This window comes from Rousettus aegyptiacus, unplaced genomic scaffold, assembly GCF_014176215.1.
Source record: "Rousettus aegyptiacus isolate mRouAeg1 unplaced genomic scaffold, mRouAeg1.p scaffold_m13_p_2, whole genome shotgun sequence".
Classification (NCBI taxonomy): Eukaryota; Metazoa; Chordata; class Mammalia; order Chiroptera; family Pteropodidae; genus Rousettus; species Rousettus aegyptiacus.
In genome coordinates, this window is record NW_023416295.1 from 19,692,643 (window position 1) to 19,720,494 (window position 27,852).

The 27,852-nt window shown below is 33.2% G+C and overlaps 1 protein-coding gene across 6 annotated transcripts in view; it reads left to right on the plus strand.

Annotated features, from left to right (window-relative positions):
- Positions 1-27,852, plus strand: part of ERBB4 (erb-b2 receptor tyrosine kinase 4) — a 944,884-nt gene that overhangs the window by 878,750 nt on the left and 38,282 nt on the right. For all 6 annotated transcript variants that reach the window (XM_036236254.1, XM_036236256.1, XM_036236258.1 and 3 more), the window contains 3 exons: positions 19,554-19,709; positions 21,990-22,065; positions 25,602-25,748. In XM_036236254.1, coding sequence (XP_036092147.1) covers positions 19,554-19,709; positions 21,990-22,065; positions 25,602-25,748 — 379 coding nt within the window. The remainder of the gene's footprint in view (positions 1-19,553; positions 19,710-21,989; positions 22,066-25,601; positions 25,749-27,852) is intronic.

Genomic DNA, 27,852 nt, shown 5'->3' on the forward strand with positions numbered 1-27,852 from the left:
AATGCTATCATCAATAATTTAATTAAATATTATTTATCAAATTATGTGTCGTAGTCACTATTAGATACTAATGGATATTAATATCTAGACAAATAATTTTAGTTAATAAAATAATTAAATGTGATGTTATATGTATAAATAGAATAGCAGTTAATAAATTTATTGATCGGTCTTATTTGAGAACACTGAAAGATATTGACTATGTGGATACTATAGTTTGCCCAAAGAGATTTTAAAGATTGTAAAAGCAGGAAAGGTGCCTTTAATTATTTTTTAATCTTACAGTTCTTAGTTCTGCATCTTTTAGTGAACCAACCTTTCTCTCATACTCAGATAATTATATATATGTGACTTGTGTTAACAGATATCTAACATAGATCTACATACATATTTTAAATATTTTTAAAGTAATTCCTTATTTCAAAAATATTTTACCTGTTTTTGTGCTTAATCTTAAAAGTAAATAAGTGTAATTTTTAGTGCAGTATAGCCCTACTAAAAAAATAGTCTAAATTTCTTTGGTCCTTCATGATGTATTTCAAGTCCCACTATCGTTAACGAACATTGCTAAATCCTCCATTCAAATGTTATCTTTTGCCTCCATGTAAGTATAGTTCTTTGTGGCTTCATTATAGCATTTCCCATAGTCTACATACATTGCATTATATCTCTGTGTGTGTTATTGAGTGTATTTAAGTAGATATGCACATGTCACCTCTAGAAGATAAGTGGCTGCTAACGTACTTGCCCAAGTTGGTTATCCTCCAACAGTATTTGGATTTCAACTCACATTCTCTGGGATGGACAATTCAGAAAGTCTCTCCCTCAGCGATAGATTCTGATTTAATAATAATGATGATGATAATTAATAATAAAGCTAAATAAATATATGTTATGAAGTTTCTCCTTATCAAACCTCAGCCATGCTCTTCGGACTATATCTTCTAAATGATATGGTCAGTTTTGTAAGTACTCTGATTTAAACAGTCTACTAATGACTCAATGTCAATTGTTTCTTGGTAAATGTTATGTAGCACTTCATTTTAAGGTTGGGATAGCTTGAATATTCTGACACTGACAATCATTTACATATACTCACAATATACAGAAGCAGAGACTAAGTTTGATTAAAAGAAAATGTGTCAAATCCTAATGGGTATAGAGCTGTTTTATAAAAATGTTGGTCTTGAATGGAGCTTTCGTGTGTTTCCAAATATTCGAAATTAATATGTAGTTCCAAGAGGCCTCTTTGTACTAAATTCAAAGAAAGCACCATTATATTTTAACGGACTTTTTTTTTTGCCAAAAATATCATATTTTTTAAACAAGAATATTTATGTAGAAAAAATGAGTCTATTTTATTTTCATATCTTTGCATAAGATTGTGTTTGCAGTGTCATTACCCACAAAAGCCTTCCATAGAGTATTTTTTTTTTTGTAATTAAAACAGTAGGAATTAATGACAGGCCAGGGAAGCTTGCTGTTTTTGTAATAATGAACTAGACTATTTGAATGGGTAAAAAATGTTAATACAGTGATTATTTCAGACTGAGCTAAGTCTTATCATGAAAGATAAAAGTATTAAATTTGCATTAGATGTTTTTAAAATGAAATTGAATACTGTGAAGCCATATAAAGGTATTCCAACTTTTTCAAATATTATTACAATTGTAAAGAAATACAAAAGTTATGATTCAAATAAATTCTCTCTGACAGCAAAATAAGCCCACTGATTTTTGGAACCCAAGGTCACCGGTTTCATTAAATTCATATATTTAGTTCCTTGGCTTGTGTGATTTACTGTATTGTATAGTCTTTCAGTGGTTTATAAAAGGTCTATAGATTTTTTATAGTTAGGATCTTTTTGATAAATGTCATGTATTGTGACATAGGAAAAAAATTCCCACTTGTAAAAAAAAATACATAATAGTTAAAAATTAAGTTCTATATGAGACATGGATCATTTATAATTAAAAGTGTAGAGGGATTATAGGAAGCAACTTTATTCACATAAATTCAATAGTAAAATATGCCTTGTTTGTAGGATTAAAAAAATAACTTATTCAGTCATGTTGTTTTAAAATATACATCTTTGCCTGATGCTATACAATCACACTCTGAACTGTCAGGTTATGATATTGAGTTTAAAAATATGATTCTAGAGAAATCATTTTATTTTTAAAATGTTTAGAAGGGAAGAAATATTTTGTGACTTCTGTGTTTGTTGGTGAGAGTAAGAAAGCATTCGAAAAAGTAACAAACTTCAAAATGCATGCTAATGTCCAAAATCGTTATGAGTTTCTAAGAGTTTTCCTAATATTCTTATATTTTTTACAAAATTGTTTTCGTTTGTTTGTCCTAATCTCTCTCTTCTGTCTCACTTACCTGTTTATACCCTTCCCTGGATGAACCCAAATATTTAATTACTTTGTATCTCTGCTTCTGAGGACAATAAAATTCTCAACCCAGTTGATGAAATTATAAGCTTATATTGGCCCTCAACATTTTTTGGCAGTCTTTACCCTCTTATCCTGTGAGTCTTCTTTCCCACTCTTCATGGAAAACTGCTTTACTGTCACACACAATGAAATCTGAACAGTTTTCCTCTTTTGAGCCCCTTCATACCTCTCTTCTCTGACCCAAATTTCCTTTCGTCTCAACATATGTTACTGTCTCCTAATTTCCTCAAAAAAATAATTCTCTCTCTCTCTCTCTCTCTCTCTCTCTCTCTCTCTGTTTCTCTCTCTCTCTCTCTGCCTTGTGAGAACACAGTGAGATATTGGCCATCTGCAAGCCAGAAAAACTTACCAGGCTCTAGAATTATCAAAAATAAATTCCTATTGTTTAAGCCGCTCAATTTGTGGTATTATGTTATGGCTGCCGAGCTGACTGATATAGATTTTGATACTGATAATGAGTGCTGCTGTAACAAATGTATAAACATGGGGAAGCGTCTTTGCAACTGGGTATTGGGTAGAAGCTGGGAGAGTTTTGTGGTGCATGCTAAGAAATGGGCATTAAGGGTGATCCTGGTGAGGTCTCAGATGGAAATGAAGAACATGTTATGGAGACTGGAGGAAAATCGATTCTTGTTATAAAATGACCAAGAATTTGGCGGAATTGTGTTCATGTTCTAGTATTTTGTGAAAGGTAGAACTTGAAAACAATGAAATAGGATATTTAACTGAAAAGATTTCTAAGTGAGGGAGACCGAATGTTTTCCACCCCAAAATGTTTTGGGGGTATTGACTTTAATCTGGTTATTATACAATGGAATATTACCCAGACATAAGAAGAAATGAAATACTACCATTTGCAACAACATGGATGGACCTCAAGATAATCATGCTAAGGGAAATAAGCCAGACAGAAAAAGTTGAAAACCACAAGATATCACTTATATGTGGGATATAAACCTAAAAACAACGAATGAACAGGAAAAACAACAGAAACTCATGGACATAAACTATAGACTAGTGGTTGCCTGAGAGGAGGAGTAAAAGAGGTCAAATATGTGGTGACAGACAGAAATCTAACTATGGGCGGCGAACACACAATGCAAAATATATATGACTTACTGTTGAACTGTACTCTTGAAACTTGCTTGGTTTTGTTAACTAATGTTGCTATAATAAAAAAAAAAAGGAAGAAAGAGAGAGAGTGGCAGGGAAGGAAGGAAGGAAGGAAGGAAGGAAGGAAGGAAGGAGGGAGGGAGGGAGGGAGGGAGGGAGGGAGGGAGGGAGGGAAGGAGGGAAGGAAGGAAGGAAGGAAGGAAGGAAGGAAGGAAGGAAGGAAGGAAGGAAGGAAGGAAGGAAAAGAAACCACAGACTCAGAAAGAACCTTTGATTTTACTCCTTCCTGTCTCAAGTAATTCAGTTAGAAAAATTTGTTTCAGGAAGGGAACCTTAGCATATTCACACTAGCATATACATAGTAGACAGGAAGAAATCTAGAAAACCTGAATCCCTTTGTGTCCCATTGTTTTTGGACATCCCAGAAAGAATTATTTACCACATATCTGCTCTTTCACAGCTACCCGTGACCTACCTACTTTCCCTCTGAAATCCCAGACCCCTTCTTTTTTCCAGAATGGCATATAACTGTCTAATGCATCGCTGTTCTCATATCTGATGACACCCCCACATGTACACTCATAATAAATCTTGAACATTTTCTCCTGTTAATCCGTATCTGTTAATTTATTAGCCTGCTAGAAGAACTTAGAAGTTGGGAGGAATATTTTTTGCGTGCCCCCACGTAAGCAAATTTTGAAAGAGGAGCTTACTCTTGACAGATAATAATAAAATGTGGAAGGAGATAAATGAATTGAGGAAGGGATTTAAAAAAAAAAATGAAGATTTGGAAAATTCTCAGCCTATTCATATTGCAAAAACTTAGACAGTATGTTTGAACAGAATATCAAGGTTATGGCTGCACTATAACGTGATAGTTTTATGAAATGATATGAGCAAGAACATTGCCAGTTTGAACTGAAAGAGATGGGGACTGGACAAAATGAAGCAAGGCTGTCAGAATCCTTGGGTAGCTTCTCAGGATGATGAAGCTATTTGGCTTCAAATGTGTACAATTCTTTAAGAAAAGGGGAAAATGTCCCCAAAGTCAGTTCAGAGGTTATCAGGTCCCCTGCCCTGGTTTCGACAGGACAGGTGGCCTCTGTCCACAGCCAGGGGCTAGGGACTGCCTTGTGGAGCCACAGGGCATGCTGCAGACCTCCGTCCAGCTCCACTGCGGAGGCAAGACCTTCCCCCTAGTAGGTCCTGAAGGCAGAGCATTGAACCAGAGAGGACTAGTCTTCAGCTTTAAGATCTGATGGACTTCACCTTGCTTGAGACCTATCACATTTTGTTCTTATTTATCCCTTCTGGAATGGGAATATCTATCCTACACCTGTCTCCCATGGTATTTTGGTAGCAGAAAACTTATCTGGTTTCACAGATTAATATCTGGAGAGTAATTTTGCCTGAGAATGAATCATACCTCAAGTCACATCCATATCTGACTTAAACAATATTTAGATGAGACTTTGGACTTCAGACTTTAGAGTTGATGCTAGGATGAGTTAAGACTTTTGAGGCCTGTTGAAATGGAATACATATTTTCTACGTAAGAAGAACATGAATTTTCAGAGGACAGGGGTAGAATGGTGTTTTTGTGGTGATCTGTGATGACTAATATACCGATATTCTTATTATCAAAATGAATGGTCTCTGTTCAGTTTTCCTTTTTGACCTCTTTATTGCACTTGACACTGTCAATACTTTCACTTTCTTGAAAGTTTCTCTTGTTTCACCTCCACCTCCACAATACCACTCTGTTCCTTGCTCTTCTTCTATGAATCTGACCATTACTTTTAGTGGCTTCTGGTGGTTTCCTTTTCTGTTACTCACTCATTTAATAAAGATGTTTTCCTGAGTTTGACCTGGGAAAACACTACATTATCTAACCCTCTCTTATGGCTTTATTGTTACTAATAAACTCCAATCTCAATCTGCTGCTCTCAACCTAAAATTAATTTTCCAAACTATTGCTTTAGTCGAACCCTATACTGCTATCTGAGCTACAGTTATAGCATTGTAATCAACCTCCTAGATTCTTTCTAATCTATTTTATCCTTTTCTAGTCTTCACATAACTTCAAATCTGATCATGTCAATTTGATCATGTCATCAAAACTTTCAGTGACTTCTTTGCACATCATATAAGGTATATATTAATCAAACAGTTGTGGTACTTCTAGCCCTTGTCAACTTATGTCCCATCCTCAGAGAACTTTGTGTATTTTCCTTCCCAAACATACCACTGACTTTTAGGATTCCACTTTTTTTACATGCTTTGTATCCTGTCAAGAATACACTTTACTTGGTGCATTATAGCCAGAAATTTAAATATCTATTTTGTCATTCAATGTCAAGCTTAAATTCTACCTCTAACTACCACAGAAAATGTTACATTCCCTTTTTTCTGTACTTTTGAAACATTTCCTTTACATTTTCTATTATGTCTGTCTAAATAGCTTTAAGAAAACCTGTTATCTTTATACATAAAACAATTAGTAGCCTGCCCAACAGCATATAATAGCTACTCAATAAACAACTTTTGAAAGAAATAAGGAAATGTTCTTTATTTTTTTTCAACTACCTGTGGAGTGAATTGTATACACAATGTATATTGTACATGCAATAAACTCAAAAATAATTAATAGCAAATAAATAATACTTGATTTTTCCTCCTGTTCTTTTAAGTAACTAATAACCTAATAAAATATACATATATATACACACACACACAAATATAAGGTGACCCTGATTTTTTATACATAATAAATTCATAAGAGGCAAAAGTAAAACTATTAAATGTGAACAATAGAACTGTATGTTATAAGTGGGTTCAGTTATAGATAATTTGAATATCATAAAATATCTGTGTTTTACACTTACTCCTTATGTGCAGTGATGGATTTATAGCTTTTTCTCCATGTACTTTAGTTCTTCTCTTTAATATCAATATATAGTCATTCAGCTTAAGTTCAATGAGTATACAATGGAGGCTAAAGATACGCTGATTTCAGCATCTGTAATGATTTCTCTATTTTTCTTAATTTTATTGATTTCATAAGAACATTTTTCCTATATTCATTTTTTTTCACCCTGTTTTCTTTTTAATATCAAGGTGAAGTGTCATTCAGGTAATTGTATGAAGAAATAAAGTGTACAAGCACAAAGTTTCGCTAAAATTAAACTGTTGTATAAAAGACAACAATATACGAAAACACGGAATATATGATTATTGGTTAATAGATGATCTTTGGGATTCTAGATATAAAAGTATACTTAAGAATGTCTCATGATAGATAGTCATGGGAATGGGGAGCACAGAGCAATTAGGGGATCATTTTATAAACTACATAAATGTTTAACCAAGGTACTATATACTTGAAATGAATAATAAAATTAGAAAATGCATTTAAAAAAGAATCTCTCAGAAATTTCTAAATTGTTTTAAAGCTGATATTTTGAAAAATAAGACTCATCTGTAATGCAAGGTGCTAGACAAAGATGTCAATAATAACTAAGAGTTCCACGTGTTTACTATTGAACAGGCACTGTTCTAAGAATTTTACATTTACTAACTCATTTTATTCTTGTAACAACCTTATGAGAAAGGCGATGTTATTCTCTTCATTTTATAGATGAAGATACTGGCAAACTGAGAAACTCGCATTGCTAAGGTCACACAGATAGCTGCAGATAGTGAGTGGTTGAGCTAATATTGAAGCCTGGAAAGTACTGTTGTACAGCCGACACTCATCACTGTACTCCACTCTCTCTCAACTATCAAAGGTGGGCAGGAGTGGGCTGAAAATGACCCTTCAGAACATGGTTTGAGTGATGTGTTTTTTCAACTTTCTTTCATGTAAAGCGTTGACTGCATAAGCTGTGAACTGGAGACATGTACGAATAAAGAGGACAGCTTTCAAATTCCATTTTGGCAATATGCATGAGCAACACTCTGATTTTCCAACCACTATAAAAAAAGAAAAGTATAGTATCTAGCACAAAAACCCAAAGTTTTCTGGAAGTAAGATATACTCTAAGCAATTTATAACCTATATGCAAGTATGCTCGAAAAATAGTAGGTATTTAGTTAATATCAAAAAAGAGCAAAGGGATGATATGATAAAAAGTATAACTAACATTACAAAACTACTTCCAACAATATTAAGCATTTATTATTTTTCCACTTTTTTACCTTTAATATTTATGATGCTATTTATTTATTTGTTTGTTTGTTTGTTATTGGTAGAAGCGCCTTCCAACCTGGCAATTCAAAAGCAATAGAAAGAATATGGATGAATTAGTGGAGTAAAGAGAGGAAGAAGTCAGTTAATCAACTACTATTTGTTGGCAGTCTAAAATGTGATGGAATTGGTGACTATGAGGAGGGTCAAACTTGCTATGTCATCTCAGTTGGAGCACACCATTCACAGCTCCTGGCAGTTAACTATCCATAAGAGTTTGGAGCAAAATAGTGAAAGATGGTCAGATTAAATCTTTAACTTTTAGGACTAGAGCAGACTAAAACATAACTTTCTACTTCTATCTCTCGCTTTGGTGTTTAATTCTCCTAAAAAAGTTCTTCAAACTAAGGTTAGTAGATGAGCGCTCAATTGAGAATCCGATATATTTGAGATTTTTTTCTGTTCTTCACTTGAAACTGATAACATTATGCAATATGCTATATAGTATTTCCAAAGCTTAAGCATAGAAGACACAACCTAATATATAAACATAACCATATGTTCTTTCCACTTTATATTAACTTTGATTTAGCCACACATAGAAGGTTGTTTTACAACAATGCTTGATAATCTCAAGGTTTAATTTTAGGTAAATATAGGTAAATATAGACAAATCGAAATGGAGAAAATTGGACATTGCGAGGTCATATAATAGAGTGACACAATCTATTTTGGAGTAAGGGAAGGCTTTGTAGAAAAAAAATGATCTCTAATTCATGATCAAGAACATTAGATTTAACCAAGACTGTCTGAAGTGTGGTAGGAGATGCGTAGCACGTATGGTCAGGGGGTGTTCTTTTGACTTTGCGCAGGAAGTGCAAAGTCAAAAGAACCGAGATGATTTTCAGGTTGTTTTGGGACATAGAGTTCCAGCTGAGGAATTTCGAGAAAAAAAGCTAGAGTGAGAAGCAGAGTCAAGTTGCTTGAGGACTCTTTGGCTACAGAAGAGAAAAGATGGTTCAGTGCATGTGCATGATGGCGTATATGCGTGTATGTGTTGGAGGGTAGTGGAAGATGAGGAAATGACAAGACATTCATGAGAACAAGGATACCAGCATTTCCACAGGGGGTCCAGCTGTGGGTTTAATGGCTGCAGACATCAGTGAAGAGCCCTGTGGAAAAGAACCAAGAACATATTTATCCCTGGGGAACTCCAGAAATATCTAATAAGGGTTTCTAGGGGGCAAGTAGCTATAGCTACTCTGAAAACAGGTTGAGTCTAGAAATAGTAAAATTTCTGTTACATCTATGACACAATATGTGTCCTAAGCCTATGAAGACAGAAGAAATTCAGGCGACAACTTCTCACCAGTTAAAGTAGAGATAGACCATCCTGCTTTATAATTATCTGATGATATCTGATCCTACTATGATAATGTTGATCCAGCATCTCTTTTTCTTATGTCCCTACACGGGGACTAGGGACAGAACCCTAGAATTCTGTCAGAGGGAGAGTGTAAAAGTTCAAACAAAGGAAATGCCTCAAAATGGGTTTTCAAATCAACCATAAGGAATTGAGATAAAAACCGGAAGCCATATTTCAGATTCTTTTGAGGATTTTGAAGAGCATGCTTTAGAGCAGGCAATTGGGAAGTAGCTCATTGACTTCTAGAAGAAAATACGTGGGCACCACCTCCTCAAGTTTTACATGTGCTGGGAAAGCATTTGCATAGTTGGACTAGGTCCATTGGTGTTTAAATAAGACAGAGGCAGAATTGAATTGAATGACATATATGTGGACACTAAACTGGCTTGACTCACGTGAGAGCTTTTATTCTTCTAAGAATTTTATTTGTCTTTCTTAGGAAGATACTTATTTAAAAATATTCAGGAGTTTAAATTCAACTGCCTGGATTCATACATGAATAAACCACATTTAGTAAAGTAGTCATTGAAATTATTTAGTTCTGTACGATGGCAGAAGTTTTGCTTTGTAATAAGGATGCTTCATAGAAATTGGTATAATAATCTTAAGAAGGAAATTGTATAGCCATAACCCCACCCATTGAACCTTATGGCTTTCGACCAGTAGCAACTCCATGAAACCTCAGAATATTAAGAATGATCTGTTAGCTCAATTATAACCAAGGTTTCATATATTCAACCTCCTCCCTATAGTGTTTTGAATGTATTTGTACAATATGTATGATCAGAGAAAGGCTCGGCTTCCATCTGTTAATCTAGAGGTTGCTGTATTAATAGGTTGTACACGTCATTGATTTTTAATTAATTTCTTAAAAGACACAGAGATAATGTTGCAGCCCACAGACATCTTTGTTTCCATTGCAATCCACGTCTTTATTGATCATCTGCCTAAGGAGCAGAAGTAATCAATTTTAAGTATACTTCTCAAAGAAAGCATGAGCACTATGCAATTCAATCCTCTCATTGTGATTATATTGGCAAGAGGTCAGTGAAAGGGAAAACTGTAGCATGTTTAGTTTTTCTTGACCCAGGCCGATGAGCTTTTTACCACCATTTGTTTAGTAGGAAAGCAGTTGCTTCTCACATGGATCATACTTTATTTATTCGTTTATTTTATTATTTTGTTTCTTTAAGACAAGTTTTGAGTCCCAAGGAGGCTGCCCTTCAAATTCTTCCAATGAAAGTTTCCAAGAACTTGTGGAGTGTAATTTAATTTTTGAAGAAATGTTTGAAGAAAATATAGGGAACCAGAAGAAAAAGATTCTGTTATTCACCTAGCCTCAGGAATCTGTAAATGGGGTCCTCACTCACTCCCTCAGTCTTCTAATATAGCCTTCTGGGGTTTGGCCTAAGTGTTTGTTGCATGGTTCGTTTTCCTCAAGTCCATCGAAAATATCAGAGACTTTTAAATTTGTTCCACTCATACTACAAAGAAAAAAAATTGCTACTGCCTGGACAATCTTATAAAATTTTGTTTTTATAATTAATTTAATTCAGCTACAAGCATGTACTGAGTACCAGTTAAATGACAAGCAGTCTTCAAATTGTCAAAAATAGTTAATTCACAAACAGTTGGTTTGTAAAGTGCCTCCAGAGGCATCATTGTAGGGGAACCTGCAATGAGGTCTGTTTATAAGCTTTAAATGTTTATTAGGTACCAGATTTTAGCTTCATTGAAGTTTTAGAGCACCCGTTGTCTATATAACAATTATTTAGTTATATACTGTCTTTTGTTCATTTCCTGTGGGTGCTATAATGGTTAAATTATTGCCTTGGGAGTGAAACTGCCTGCAGTCAAACCTTATTTCTTCTAAGCTATGCTGTGCCCTAGTTATCACTCTTGGGCAAATGTTTCACTTCTTTGTGCCTCAGTTTCTTCATCTTAAAATAAGAATAATAATAATATAGATCTCTTTGGGTTCTTCTGAGTTCCTATAAACAAACTACTTAAAACAATGCATAAAGTGCTTAAATAAATATTAACTTTTATATATAATGATAACGTACACAATGATATTTTGTCTTCCTCATATGATTTCAGTATTCTTAATTGATAAGAAATCTCTTCATGTTGTATCTTCCACAGTGACTATTGCTTTGATCGTGTGTCCAGATTCTCCGACACTAAAGTTAGTTCTGAATAGCAGATTATTTGTATTGTTGAACACATTTATAGCATTGTACAAATAGTGTTAGTGCTCAGTTCAGTTTGTTTGTAGTGTCAAAAACTTGTAGGTAAGTTTGGTGCCCAGCAATAAGAGAATAGACAATAAATTGACAGTGTGTGCCAGTGTGATATATGTGTATATGTCTATGAGTTTGTGCATATAATTTAATGCAACAATGAGAAGCAATACACTGGATTACATAGAGCAACATGTTTGAATCTAAAAAAAAGCATAATGAACAAAACATGATCCTATTTTATACATAACACTATATGTTAGAAATAACACAAAACACTTTTTCAAAATAATAATGAAAAGAAAATATGGATGATGGATTGGAAGAATATGCATTCAAAACACTATTGTGGATATTTATAATGGATAGAAAAATGTAAATTGGTGGAGAATAGAGGGTAATAGTACACATGAATTATGGAGTAGATTTAGCTCAAAATTCTGTGTACCTGAGAGCCTAAAAGAAAACAAAGAAAAGAGTCACACATATTGCCTTAGATTGTCTCCCAGAAAACAGTCTCTGAGACTGATTTGCATGCAGAGTTTTTGTTTTTGTTTTCATTTTGGCAAGTGTTTCCAGAAACAGCATCTATAAGACAGTGAAAAAGAAGGATTAGGTAGAGGGAAAAGTAGAGCTATGATGAAATTGCAACAGAGGTCTCATCCAATCTCATGGGGTCCCCCGAAACTGGAGTAACTCATTGTAATTGTCGAAAGGAGTCTGGCTTTTGTTACCCTGCACCAACTAATTTTTAGATGTAACTACTTGCTGTGAAAGGGTAAAACACCCAGCAAAGTGACTCCATTGGCAGTTGGGTTGGGGTTGGGGGTCAGTGCCCCAAAACTGAAATGGGAACCATCATCAGCCAACACACACAGAAGCTAAGAGTATGAGTACTTTGGTGATGAAGAGGTTTCTGGGTCGCACACTACAGCATCTCCTACATGCATGAGTGCATGTATGTACCCACGTGTCCATAAACATACTTAAATATTGGGATGCTGAAAAACATGTTTCAAATAGCAACAAGTAATACTTTTATTACACATTATTAAAAGGACAGTCCTCCTCAATATTTCACAATCTTCTTAAGAACTCCAATCTGATAAAATGTTTTGAAGATCATAGGTGCAAGAGAAAGATGTGAGAATTAACCATTATTAACTCCAAGACAGTCCAGGACAGTCATGTGAATCTGCTTTCTTCCTCTGAGCAGAATAATGGGAAGAACATTCAGGAACAAATAGAATGAGAAACAGAAATCACTACACCTGACACTGTTGAATAACCAGTAGATGTTTCAGCTGGCTGCCTAGTCTTTTGGTCTAGTATTTTAAATAAAAAGGATGAAATCGAGGCTATTTATTTATTTAGCAAACCATGGTATATTAGAATATCGAATGTTCTAGGCGTTTTACAAATATTAAGGTATTGAATCCTCAAGGCAAACCTTAGGGTAGGTATTATTCCCATTTAACGAATGAGAAAAATAAAACATGCAAATAAATTTACCAAGTTCACACAACTAGTAAGTAGCCAGGGTTTATTTCTAGTCTGTCACCTTAAATGGGGTACACCGAACTGACTTTTACTAAAACACATTCACGGGCCTCGCTAAACATTTGAAAGGAGGCATTTGTTCTCCTCTTTCTTTGCTGTTCTCTATGTCTATTAATGGACCACAATTTAATATTTTAGATAGATATATGTTACAGTTCTATCTATTATGGAATAAAATTTTTAAGCTAGAAGACACCTCAGAGATCATTTAGGCCAATCTGTCACTTTGCTAGGAGAGGTGACACAAGTACCCGTGGTCATAAACCCAGTGAGCAGTGTGTCTGGGACTCTTCTGTCTCCCGACACTCAGTTCTGTGTTCTTTCTGCTCTGCTGTGAACCAGCTTTTGCGGGTTGGAAAGACTTCTCAGTTGATTCAATTACAGAGCCCCTTAGTTTCCCTTCATGCACAATTTGGACAAAGTCAGTTGCTTCCCTAAAAAATGTCCCTTTCTTCTCTTGAATGTGCTCATATCTTTAGCCTTAACAGTAGAGAGCATTATAGTTGGATTTTTCTTCTCAGGGATAGAATTGCTTTTAGAAGAAAAGGTAGAGAAGAGTAGTGATTTTCATTTGAAGCTAGCTTTTGTGACGCTTTCTGTTATTAAGAAAGTTTCAGGTTATTAGAATGAAAGCAGGAAAAAAAAAAACGTAGTCTTGCTAACTCAAGAGATTAATGCCTGTGAGAGCTGACAGCAGCTTGAAATTTTTAGCTCCACACATATGTTTGATGAAATTGTCGCATGGCCTATCTATGGGAAGCAAATATTTATTGTCAGAAATAGTCTGCTCTCTCTTGACTTCCGTTAGCTTCCTGCAGCTGGGCAGAATACATTTTCACATTGGATTAAAACATAATAATGCATTTTTGTGAGACAGCTGTGACTCAAATATCACAAGATTGAACAGAAGGTCATTTGCTAGGTGTTCTTCAATACCGATATTTTAAAATTTAGCACGTCACTAATTTTATTCCGTAGAGAAGTTTATATGAGTTGATTCTAACCAGGGATTAAAATTCAACTATAATAAAATTATCCTTGGGTTTTATATTAAAGTGAATTTCTGAAAGTCAAGAGTAAAATTTGACTTTCTCTAGATGGTTTGTATTTATTGATGCATATTTTTAGAGATATGAGCAAAGCAAAATGAGTAAGCATTCTCGAAAACTCATTATAGCAATGTAGAGCAAGTATGAAAAATGGTCAAATTCTGAACGGTTTATGTATGGTAAATTCTAAATAGTATGTATAAAATCAGACTTGTAGCACCCGGATCAAGAAGTAGACAAAATGCCCCTAAAACACATCTGCCAAAAACTCCCTTCAATGCTGAGTGATACAAGGTTGATACTTTGTTACAACAGACTGACTGTTTTATTTACCCACAGAAAACATTATGCAGCATTGAAAACTGTCTGACCTATCTCTTGCATAACCTTTATCTTCACTAAATTCCTGAATCTATGAGGTATTTATGGAGGGCACAAAATCTTTTAATAGATTCCCTATTTTTTTTTTCTCCTTACATGACAGCAACCTCAGGTGAGTCATTATTAAAATAATACTTTGAACAGTAATTATTCTAAAACTTGTAGCTACACATTAATCATGATGACTAGGTTATATCACCATTTGCAAACATTTATTGAACATCTATTGTGATATATTAGTTGAGGTTCACAGATTTTCTGATACAGGCAATTCAGGTTAATAAAGGGTAAGTGATTTTTGTGCATATCAGGACCATATCTATCTATGGAACAATAATAAAAACATGCTTGTTCTGCATTTACTACATGCCAGTTCCTGGTTAAGTGCTGTACATATATTAACCTGTTTAATCTTCACAATGACCAATGAGATAGGTGCTATTATGGCAGGTTTAGAAAGGAGGAAGCTGAGTGACAGAGTTTAATTAACTTGCCAGAGTCACTCAGCTAGAGCATGGCAGAGCTGGGGTTTGATCCTAGCAATTGACGCCAGAATCTCCACTCAAACCTGCTCCACTCTCCTGCATGCCCTGGAGCCAAAGCAAGAATAATGTTTCCAATTTATACAATTCAAATCCCTTCTATATTATAAAAGGTTCTAAAATTTAGTTGAATTGTAAGCATAAATACAAACAGGTCAATCACCTGCATTATGCCCTGAAATTCACAGAAACATCACATATTTTTTTTCTGAAAAAAGTGCTAGAATATTTTAAAGCTACATGACTTCACTGTGTGCATTATTTCTACATGCCTTCACAACCTTGTGGCCAAGAAAGGGGGTAGGCTTAAATATGCAGATTTAGGGTTCCACAGCAAGGGATCAAATCCATATTCTACCACTCCCTAGATGACTTGGAGCAAGTAACTTGACCTCTTTCAGCCTTGGTTTTCCTCATATTTAAAATGAGATGAAAGCAGTATGAATCCCATAAGATTAAGTTAACCTACTGATTCAGAAGTGTTTAGTTCAATTCCTGCCACATTCTAGGTGCTCAATGTTAGCTGTGATTATTTTCAGTGTTAGTTTTCCCATAATGTACTCCGCCTGAACTGACAGCAAAGATATGGAAGTTGCAACATGGCAGAGTAAAAGGTTCCTTTTCAATCAATGCAGCATCCCTTTATAACAAGGAATGACTCTTCTTTAACCATCTTCAAATTTCAAGGTACATCAGTTTATTTTTGTCACTGCTATTTCTCATAACTCTCTGATTCTTTAATTGCATCACACTCTGATTTAAGGAGTGATTTTATTTTGAAGGAAGCTAGCAGAGAATGTGACTCTAATGAGATCTTCCAGTAAGAAAATCCTATCGTAATGACTATGATGTTGAGACTTCTATTGTGAGCAATCCATTGACTATTCCACACTCTAATTCAGGGTGTGAAAGTAGGACAGGACTAAGGTGGCAGTCATAGTTAAGGACTTGAAAATGTGCATCTGTACAATTATGTTTTATAGTTACAAAGCAACCATGCAGATGTATTTTAATGGTTTGGTAACGATACAGATTCTTCTGTTTTTACTTATTTCAATGATGGTTGGAAGGGGTGGGGAAAATATAGATATTATTATCTGGTTTCCTAAATTGAAATTTTCATTATTTTTCAGGAAATACATTTTTCTGAACAAATAATATTGAGGTTCAGGGTATCTATCACCTGCTGAGGCTTTGTGTAGGACCTTGAGATAATCATGCTAAGAGAAATAAGCCAGACAGAAAAAAGTTGAAAATCACATGATGTCACTTATATGTGGGATGTAAACCTAAAAGGAACAAATGAACAGGACAAACAGAGACTCGCGGACGTGGATAATAGACTAGTAGTTACCAGAGGGTAGGGGGGAGGAGGGAGGTAGATGGGGTAAAGGGGTCAAATATATGGTGACAGACAGAAATCTAACTACGGGAGGTGAACATACAGTGTAAATATATATATATATATATATATATATATATATATATATATATATATACCTTATTATTAAAGTGTACAGCTGAAATTTATTGGATTTTATTAACCAGTGTAACCAGAAAGAAACTTTTAGAGTTTTTGAAGTTTTGCTTACAATGTAGAATGCGTCATTTGAGTCTTAGCGAATGTTAGTTTCCTATTGGTATAATAGATACCATTATTTCTGTGCGCAATTCAGAAATAAATTTATGATATTTCCATTAGAAGGATATTTAGTTAAAGGAATCATTATCTGCCTAAATTACAAAACACACAAAAAAAATAGAATCAACCTCAATTTACTCTCCTTTATTATTCAATTACCAAGGATGATCATTTTATTTTAGAAATATACCTTGAATTATCTGCTAATATTCCTTCTGGCCTACTTTAGTTAAAGATTTGGACACTCATGTATGTAGGAGCTGGAGGAGCATCATAAATGATATAAGCAAAATGGTAGGATCCTGGGAACCTGAACACCAGATGCCCTCAATGATGCAGTGCCTTTAATAGTCAGCCAAAGAGAATGTTTGAAACTTGCCTAGTGTGGGACTAAAAGATATTATATATATATATACACACACATATATATATGTATATATATATATGCACACATATATACATATATGTGTATATATATGTATGTATATACATACGTATATACACACACATATACTCACACGCTTTTAATAATTATAAACATATATAGTATATATATATGTATATGTAATTAACATAGCTCATGGACTGCCTATTTGCAATCTTTATTTTATACTCTCATTACTTTTCTTCTGTATTGTTACAGTGGCTCCTGACTTCAGCTATATTTGTATCCAGTCTATCGCCTACAGTGGCACCAAGATACCAATGATAATTGTCTCTCTTTTTTAAAACGACGTATGCATTACCATATTGAACGCTGCATAAAATACAAGTCCAAATTCTCTATCATGAAATATAAGGGGCCCTTCCTGGATCTAGTCCCTTCTTCCTTTTTAAGTTTCATCACTCACCATTCCTCCTTTCTTATACATTATTCTCCAGAAATACAGAATTATGTGCAATAACCATGTTATTGATGTCCCAGTGCTTGTTCTCTATATCTGCAATTTTTATCCTCACCTTGCCAGGTGGTGGATATTATTCAAAACTTACTTAGGCCTCAGTATCCCTCTGAAGTCTCCCTCTTATGCACACTTGCTAGACTATGTTACAAATAGTCCTTGAGACACAGCTCTGCTTAAATGCCTTAAATGCATCAAACCGATCCATTAGAGTTTGCATTCCAAATCTACCCACTTCATTAGTTTAATTTTGCCCACCTTTAATGTGTACACCTTGTCTGACTCTTTTTTGTCTCTCTGGTGTCTAGCACAGTACTGGGGACATAAGATATGTGTTCTATAATTGTGTGTGGATCTGATTAACTTGTTACCAGTACATTTTCCATATCCTGATATGAAGATGGTAAGAAACAGAATAATTAATGTTTTTGTGGACATTTCTTAAAAGGACAAAATTATTGAAAATACATCATCTCCAAGAAAATATATATATATTTTTTTGATCCTTCGAGTCATCTAAGGGCTATGTTTTCAGATTCACTCTATTCTGTAAATTTCCAATTTGGCATAATCAGACAGAAAGCACTGTTTAGAAAAGAGGGCAAAAACTCCATAAATCCCAGTTCTAGGTTGATTTCAGAAAATTCTAATACATGTGGTGTCACCCAACTTCTGACTGATTGGACTATAACAGGCAGTATCTCCACTGGTTGTGTTTAATGGACATTTATATAGGATTTGGCTCATGATGCTGTTTGAAGCAATTTTCTCTTTACACTACACTGGGTATATGGTTTATAATTTTTTGACCTGTGTGATTTATTTGTCTGTTTTCCACAGCTTTTGTTTTGATTTCAGAACCGTTTATCCTTCAAAGTCCTGCAGTTGTAATGTTAACTGCCAACGGCATTGATTTGCAAATGGCATAAGAGTATGCTTTAACTGTTTTATAATAATTCTGATTTGTTTTTGAATGACAATATTTTTTACTGCTGACATCCTCAAGTAAAGATTGCTCCTAACTCTTTCATAAAAATATGTTTATTTAAACAAAATATATTCACTCTTGCCCTCTGAGTTCATTTCTTGGTTTTATATCAACCTTTCTATTAAGGCTATTGTTGAATGATTCTTAGTCTCCCTACTGCTGAGGTAATAATAATTATTACTTCTATGAAATTTTAAAAATCTGTATAGATGCTAATATCTATGTGGTCTGTACATAGACATGTATATGTACATGTAACATATGCATCTATATGTATACAAATATATGTGTACATAGATGTGTGTATATATATATTAGAGGAAGAGCCGGTCACATCTTTTCTTGGCAATCAGCAATACATTTTACTTTTAATTACTCTACATGTTTCATGAAGACAATATATTAAAAGCTAATTTGAGGGTCATTATAAACTATGTAATTTCACTTGTGGGTTCTTACAATGATTGCTAATGTCATCAATGCCATTTTTTTTTTAATTATAGGCTTTTAATGACCCTAGGGCATACTTTACTTTTTGCATAATTAATAAGAATAATATAATTCTTCAACCTTGATAGAATCTATCATGGCGATTTGGGTACCATTAAATCTTTATATGAAAAGCCTTTTAAAATTACGGATAGATGTATCTGTTTGGAGTGGATGTGTGGGGGCAAGAAGACATGACACGGAAGTTGAGAACAATTAGGCTTATGTGGATTGGTCCAAATATATGTCAGCTTATCTACTAAGGCACTTGTACAACTCACTAATGAAAATGTTTGCAAAAGAATATCAAGTCTTTGGATAAAAAAATTCCTAACATTTAGCTCACGTGCAGGTAATATATTCTTTTTTATAGGAATTTAGGGAGAAAAGGCCCCAAGCTATTTGTGGTTTACTCTTTTATCCCAGGTTTTCTCCAACTTTGAAAATATTCCAGGGTTATGCTTTACTTAGAGAAATCACGTATTTTTAACTGACTGCTAAGAAACTCCTTTTTAAAGAATAGAAAAGCCAAGGCATTAACTGTCTATCATTGGGGAACTTGATGTTTTTCAGGGAATGATGTATCTGGAAGAAAGACGTCTTGTTCATCGTGATTTGGCAGCTCGTAACGTCTTAGTGAAATCTCCAAACCATGTGAAAATCACAGATTTTGGACTAGCCAGACTCTTGGAAGGAGATGAAAAAGAGTATAATGCTGATGGAGGAAAGGTGGGTACCTTTTTGACAGTAATAATGCTTGAAAACATAGTATGATATCCTTTTATCTCTTTATGTATTATAGGAAGAAACCAATAATCCTGAGGTTTATAAAGTTCCAGTTGTACCATTTGACTTCTCTCATGCTCAGGGTAAAAATTATATAGAGAGAATATGTCACTAACTTATATTTCTCAAAAGTAGCTAAAATAAGACAATAGACTCCTGGACACATATGGTATTTATGTCAGGTCCAGTGTTGGAAAGTAGGTGAATCTTTAGGGACTCCAGAAATTAAATTTTAATCCAGAGCCATAGAAATTGTTCCATTGACCCTAAAAGCACAGGACTGACTCTTACATAAGGATACAATTTCTTTCCCATAGACTGGAGAGAAGCTTGGCTACTACCAAGAACCATAACTCACTGCAGATTGACCATCCTATTTAACCTCTAATCCTCCTATACCAGATATAATAGATTCCTCTTATCTGACTCTTTTTTAAAGCATTTATCATAGTGTATGAGTTACCAATTTACTTTATTACCTCTTTCCACTAGAATGTAATTTTCTATATCCTTGGAGTCTGAACAGTGCCACAGCCTCTTGTATCTTTTCTGAATCTCTAGCCTCAGGGTTCTGCCTGACAACTGCGTCTCTGCCTCTCTCACCTACCATATGTCCATGCCTTAGTTCCAGCTCTTGTCTTTCCTCATTAGCCCACTGTTAAAATTGCCGTTCTTGGCTAACCGAGAAGCATAGTCTTCCTGTGAAGGTCCCGCTAGCTTGATCTGGAAAAACTTAGATCATGAAAGGTCAAATGAATTAAGCAAATGCAACTTTAATCTATGGTTATGCTAAGAAAAAAGTTATCTATATGTCATAGAAATATGTTTTTTTACGTGATATATTCATCATGGGCCATCTAAATATATATTATAAATATTTTGCAATGATAGGATTCTAAATTCTTAACGTGATTTTTATACTAAACTTTTATATAACTGCATATATTCATATGTTATCATAGGGCATAAAAAAAAAAGAATTTCTTGTTTTAAAAAAACTTCAGTTCTGTAGTGTTACCTGGCTTTTCCTTGATTTTGTTAGCTTATTTTGCCTGTTTACTATAAAACTGCAGTAGTTGGAGACCATAGCTTTGAAATTCACTACAAGATTGCACAGAAGTAGAAGTCCATAAATCACATGACTTCACTTGTCTTTAGAACATACAGCTGTAAGATTTGTCTAAAGCAAGATTCATTATAGCTTTAAATGCCTAGTAACCATTCTTTATCAAGCCACCTGTGATTTAAACTTACTTATTTAGTACAATGTCCGTAGTCCGTAAAGTTGGCTAACTTCTTGCCCATAGGGAAATTACTTTTCAGTGTGTCTTCTGTTCCCTTTCACTGAATACCGTGATTCTGTCATAGAGTTACCTTGGTGTCACCTTGGTGAGCAGCCAACCTCATGATTTCAAAGGCCTATTTAGTTTTAAGCTTTCAACTGCAAAGTAGAGGTGTTTATCTTTATTCCATAGAATCTAATTATATTTTCAGCTATCTAATGCTGCCCTTCGTAGTTGAAACTCATTCTGCTGACCCATCATCGGCAAGGGTATGTGAGTTGAGTTGTTTTACTTGGAACGATGATGGATTTGTACTGATTCTCTCACATTCTTTTATATAATTCCTATATTGAAAATGGTACATATTTTCAATACTGGCTGACCAAGATGTGAGAGATCATTTGTGGCTGAGGAACTAAGCAAGGCTAACTTGGAATTCATTATTTTAGGTGTTTTAGCGACCAAATTATATGAGAGGAAAGGGAAGGATAAAGTGTAGAAATAGTCCACTTTACTGGTGGCTGACATTTGTCTGAGGGTGAAAAGGAATAACTGAAAATGTAAGGAACCTCATTTTTGTGGAGAAATATAATATGACCTCATTTTTACAAGTACATACTTGATGTTTAGAATTGTTAAGTCATATATTGACTAGTAACTTAATTATTGAACATTAATAACTATAAAATGTGATATTTGTTTTACTTTACTTTTCACTATTTGTGAAAATTTTTACAAATAAATGTATATTTAGGTTAATTCACTTTAAGAATTTTATGTTTCAATTTATTTGTTCCCTGTATTGAAAAATAACATATTTATATTTTCTGTACATTCAATCAAAAAATATGTAGTTGAGGTAAGTCTAGAGAATTACATTTAGGAAATAACTACAGAAAATACTTTTTATATAACTAAACTTTCACTTATTTCTCTATAGATGCCAATTAAATGGATGGCTCTGGAGTGTATACACTACAGGAAATTTACCCATCAGAGTGATGTTTGGAGCTACGGTAAATAAATCTTCCCTGTGAATTAAGGCTTTTAAGACAAAAATAAATATATTAAGTTTATGCAAAATATCTTAAGGCAAATTATTTTATTGTGTTGAAAATACCTAATTATAAGCCTTGCTTTCTAAAGAAATTAACTTTATATTCTTCTATTTAAAAAAAAAAACTCTAAATACTACTCTAAATACTATTGTTACCTGCCTTTTTTGTTAATCCTTGGTTCTCTAAAATTTAATATATTAATATCATGGTTGAGTTGTCTACCATAACCTTTGGTTGGGTAGCAAATTATCTGATCATTTTGACACATACACACACACACAAAACAAAAACAGCCGACTTTAGGTACAATTTTACATTATCACATGGCCTTAATTTTCAACAACTCTTTGAAAACATAACTCTAAGTGCAATAAATGTTTTAAAAAAAAGAACTTTCTTTTTTATGGGAATTTCTGTTATATAATAGGAAAATAGAGATTATTGTTATAACAAAGAATGGTTACTGAAAACAGTAAAGTAGCATAATAAATGTGAGGAGAGAGATAAGAGAAAAAATTGCTAATTGCAGCTTTGATTTTAATTTACAAAATATTTTGGAATAAACAGATATATTACAGAGTAAATAATATGAACTGGAAAATTGACTTTTATGTTTAGAAAATATATTTAATTGTGTTAGCTCAGTTGAGATGAGCTACTTTGCATCTGTCTGATTTTTTACACTAATGTTCATCCTGGTATTAATAATAATAAGTTAACATCTTTTCTAAGTATAAACACACCACGTAAAATTAACACTTCTTACAAACTAAAAGCACATTATCTCTTTAAATAAAAACGTAGTGTTGGGACTTAAAAGCATAGTGGAATTTATTTCACTCAAATTTAAGCTCAGTTTTATAGTTTCTCCTAATTTTTAGAGAAAAGAATAAAACCATTCATTCACTAAAGAACTTCTCATGTAGGAAAGCATAATTTATCTTTTAAAAAATTAACATTTCTATGAAGTGTTTTTCCACCCCTCTATGTGTATTCCATAGGAGATATTAAAACTTCCATGTAGGCTTCATGTACTTTACTCAGCTGAAAAGCAAAAAAAGGTTGTGTTTGCTTACATTTTAGACCAGTACAGGGAAATTTTGACAAACTTAGTCATTAAACTGTTAGGACTAAATAAAAAATAAATTTATCATATATAATATACATATGATAGATTTATATACTATGTGATATATGTTTGCATGTAGATAAACGTTTATATATGATATACATTCATATATTATAGGATATAGATTTATATATTTTATACAATAGATTTATATATTATCATATTCTCCCGGCTTTTTTTTCCGCTTATGTTTCCTTGAATTAATGTGGCAATCTGCTGCAGGCAAATTTTGAATGACCTCTAAAATAAGAAAAAAATCTATCTGTCTATCTATCTATTAAAGTAAATGTTAGCAGGGCAATTCCATTTTTAATAATAAGTTGTACCTATGGGGGGAAATTCTGTTATTCAGGTTATAAGGTTTATCTTCATGTTTAGTTGCAAATTCTCAGAAGCTATTCAATAAAAATAGATAGATAGATAGATAGATAGATAGATAGATAGATAGATAGATAGAGAGAGAGTTGATATATATATAGATAGATATATAGATCTCTGTTTTGAGACATAACGCAGGTCATCAACCCATAAACATGAAGCATTTTAAGATTTTTAGGATATAGAATTATCAATTGGAAAAAGCATAAAAGTTGGAGACAGATACATTATCTTGTTTACAGTGCATCTTTGTGGAAAATGGCCACTGGGCAAATCTTTATTTTTATAAAAATAAACACGCATCTGCTATGGTTTTTATCTGGAAATAATAGAATTGTACATTTTGAGGATGTTTCTGATTTAGTTTTCCCTGAGATTGTCCTTCTGCATGAAGTCATCTCTGTTTAACCCTATCTTGTCACCATTTTTGCAAATATATATTTGGATTATTATTGGCAGAAGTGGGTGTTTTGATGTTTCTGCTGTTGTTTTTGTATTTATGTTATTATATTTCCTATTACTTTTATTTGTAATTGCTTTGTATCTTGCTTATATTAGAAGTTCTAATAGAGATGTGAGAATCCATTCTGTCTTTTGTAACTGTGTGGATAAATTAATAAATGTTCTCATTAAATAAATATTCTATAAATATTATCAACTGAATAGAAATGAACAGTCATCCACTTATTAACTTGTTCCAATCTGTCTCATGTGCAATGTTTTAATCATTGGTTTTATGGCACATTCTTTAATATGTAAATTAAGTAGAATTTAATAAAGATCAAATAGTTAAATTGTGTCACTACTTGACAGGTTTACATTATACATAAGAATCATAGAATATAGTATATATTCTATAACCAAAAATATCAGGTAATCGTTAATGATACTCCTATGAAGGATAAGTTGAAATTCACATATACTTTTATATTTAAGATTTTTATTTTTATTATTAGTCAATAATAACTGTTTATTAGCTAAAAGAGACTTCAGTTGAGTAAATAATTTATTACAAATGGCAGTGAAAAGAAAACATAGCCCTAATTAATAGATTTTATGTTAAAAGATATATGTATGTATGCATCAGTCAAAATCTCTTGGTAATAATATTGTGCCCAGATAGCTATTTCTGAACTTATAATCTTTCTCCTTAAGAAAACTCTAACTTTTTATTACAGAATTATTAGATTATAAAGAAGAGATCTGTAGTTGTATGTATTATTACTCAAATCACAATCATTATTATTATCAAAGCCAGCTATTTGTATGCTAATATTTAAGGTGTCAGCTTTTATAGAGATGTTCTAGTGATTCAAGAAAGTAATTTCAGTATCTAAGGAATACACTATGCCCTCCCCTTCAATTTTGTGGGGCGCACTTCACGTGTATTATAGCTCAAATGTGGATCATTCTTCCTCAGGCTGTCCTGAGTGCCAAAGAAATGGATCAGTTTTATCCCACTTGTTCTATTTATATTAGTTAAAAAGGGGACAAATTATTTACCATAACATAGGATAATCATTCAGGAACCCAGTTTAGCCTTTAGAGCTTTTGATAGCACAGATGTTAATATCAAATTTAGTCAATAACAGATTTTACCTGCAGTAGTATTTACTTGGTACTGAATCCATATATACCTAGTAAATAAATTGTTTTATAGGCTCTAATGTGGTATAGTGAAACTTAACTTGAGTCAGCAAACATTAACATTATTTATAAGTTAGAATGGGGAAGATTCAGTATTCTGATATCCACTGTAAATTATCTCTGCTACCCATTAAAAATTTCAAGACGGTATAGGAGAATTGAATTCTCACAAACATTTTGTCATTGGGGTTCTCATAATGGATATAAGAATCAGAAGAGTTTCTCTTTAGACTATTTTTTGCGTGCCCTCTTGGGAGCATTTCTTTGCCAGTGGCACATTTACTGGTTTGTTCAAAGTATGTTGTTAATATGCTCATGTAAGACTTGCTCTCCAATTTAGGAGTCACTATATGGGAACTGATGACCTTTGGAGGAAAACCCTATGATGGAATTCCAACCCGAGAAATCCCTGACTTATTAGAGAAAGGAGAACGTTTGCCCCAGCCTCCTATCTGCACTATTGACGTTTACATGGTCATGGTCAAATGTAAGATTGCAAAATAATTTTATCATCACCATCATCATTCTTAGTAAAGTAATAGTATAGATTAATCTACCTGCATAATGTCTCTATGTATTAAAAAATATAAAAATTCAAAAATAATTATGAAAGGATCATGTAAATACCTGTTTGTTATCATTATCGTTAATATGAACCAATATCATGCTTCCATGCTATGAAGTCAAATTACATGACTCTTACTCTTGTTCATTTCACTTTGAGTCTTATCATTTCCGTGACAAATTGTCTTCCATAAAGAGATGTAATTAGTCATGACAATGTTAGTAATTTTTGTAGAAAAAGAGAAGACTAAACAAATAATCTAAATATAAAGAAAGAAATCTTGAAACTGATAGTTTAAAAAATGAATTAAATGGAAGTAGGTTTACCAGTTTTAGTCAACAGGAAATTGACAGGAGAAAGTGGGTGGTGGGAAGGAATTAAACTAAAAAGATTATGAATGTTTACTTTTTACAATTCCATCATTTGTTTGCATCTAACTCTCTTACTTTTCTTTCTCCTTTCTGTGCCCCAGGTACATATGTATTATAAATGTGTTTCGAAATGTGTTGGAAGCCTAGGCTCTTAATTTAAATAGAATTAGAAAAGTCTCTGGAGCTTCCGACTTAATTTAAGTGAGATTAACATTTAGCAATCTTTCTTGTGTAATTTGAGGTTTTCCCCTTTTGATTTACACAGTGTTAGCAAAGAAACAAACTGGTGAAGGTGAATAAGCATCTTATTAATAAGAGACTTTGGACCCAGGTCTACCCAGATTTATATTCATGACATGTGTGATACATTCTGACAGTGAGGGAAGAAATAAAAAATGTGTTTTCCAGTTCAGGTCAGCATGCCCTTTTCTCTAAGCATAGTTCTATTTACTCAATATTTAGTTAGAAAGAAACTGATACCTCACTATGAATTTAACCTTTTTTTGGTTCCAATAGTTCCAGAAACACCTAGCTTTTTAGTAGTATCTTGTCACCAACAGCATTTAAAACTTTTTTTCCCAGTGGATGCATAGAGAATACAGAACATTCCAACTTTGTTAGGAGAGAAGAAAATTCAGATGAAATTAATGATATATAAAATGACACCCCAAAACTTCCCAGAACAAGAATAGAAATTGAACTCCCACAATGAGGAATAAGCTTTATTGGATCAAACATTGTTCAGTAGTCATCTATGAAAGAAACTTTAAACATATGCATGCATTATATAATTTGATCCCATAACGAACATAAGGGTTGATTTAGATACTTCATTTAGAAACTCTGATGAAATAATCAGAAATTAGGAAAATATTTTTCCTGATAGAGAATTTTGACTTTCTTTCAGAAGTTCTAATACCTAAGAAAAGGCTCATTTGGCAAGAAAATCAAGAAAAGTTTGATACTTTTATTCTTGTCATCTCATCAGCTAAACAGAGCCTGGAGAGCTAGGACCCACTTTATCTAGACTTTCAGCTAAATAATAATACACACATTGAAAATTGCTGATGTTATTTTTATGCTGAAAATGTTAGCACTAAGATAAACTAATGGCCATTGCTGAACAAACATTACCAATTACTTTGCATTAGTTTTCTTCCCAGTAGAAAAAAAGTAACATAAGAAAGTTGCCTTTTATTTTTTCCCCCTCTGTGCCAGTGTACCACATTGTAACCAAAGCTTTTATTCAATGTCACTTTGATAAAAAATGATAAATTATATTCCAATCACCTTTTTTATAACCATCAAAGAAAAGCTGTAAAAGAAAACTCTTGCCATACCTAAGAAAAAAGATCAGAAATTATGTAAATTAACATAGGAACCTAGGTTATATTTTTGAGGAAGAAAATTAATTTTAAATGAGATCAACAAAATAAAGAGTTTATGTTATTTTATAGTATATTACATTTAGTTATGTGTCAACAAACTGATATACACCTTCGCCTACTTGATTGTTTCTTTCTTTAGCATCCTTTGTTTTTCAGATCATTATTATTAAATTAATATTTTTTAAACTTAGCCTGTATTTTCATAAATTTTTCATTGTGCTTCTTTCTAATTATGGATGTAGTGACATTTACTGCATATGAATTTCT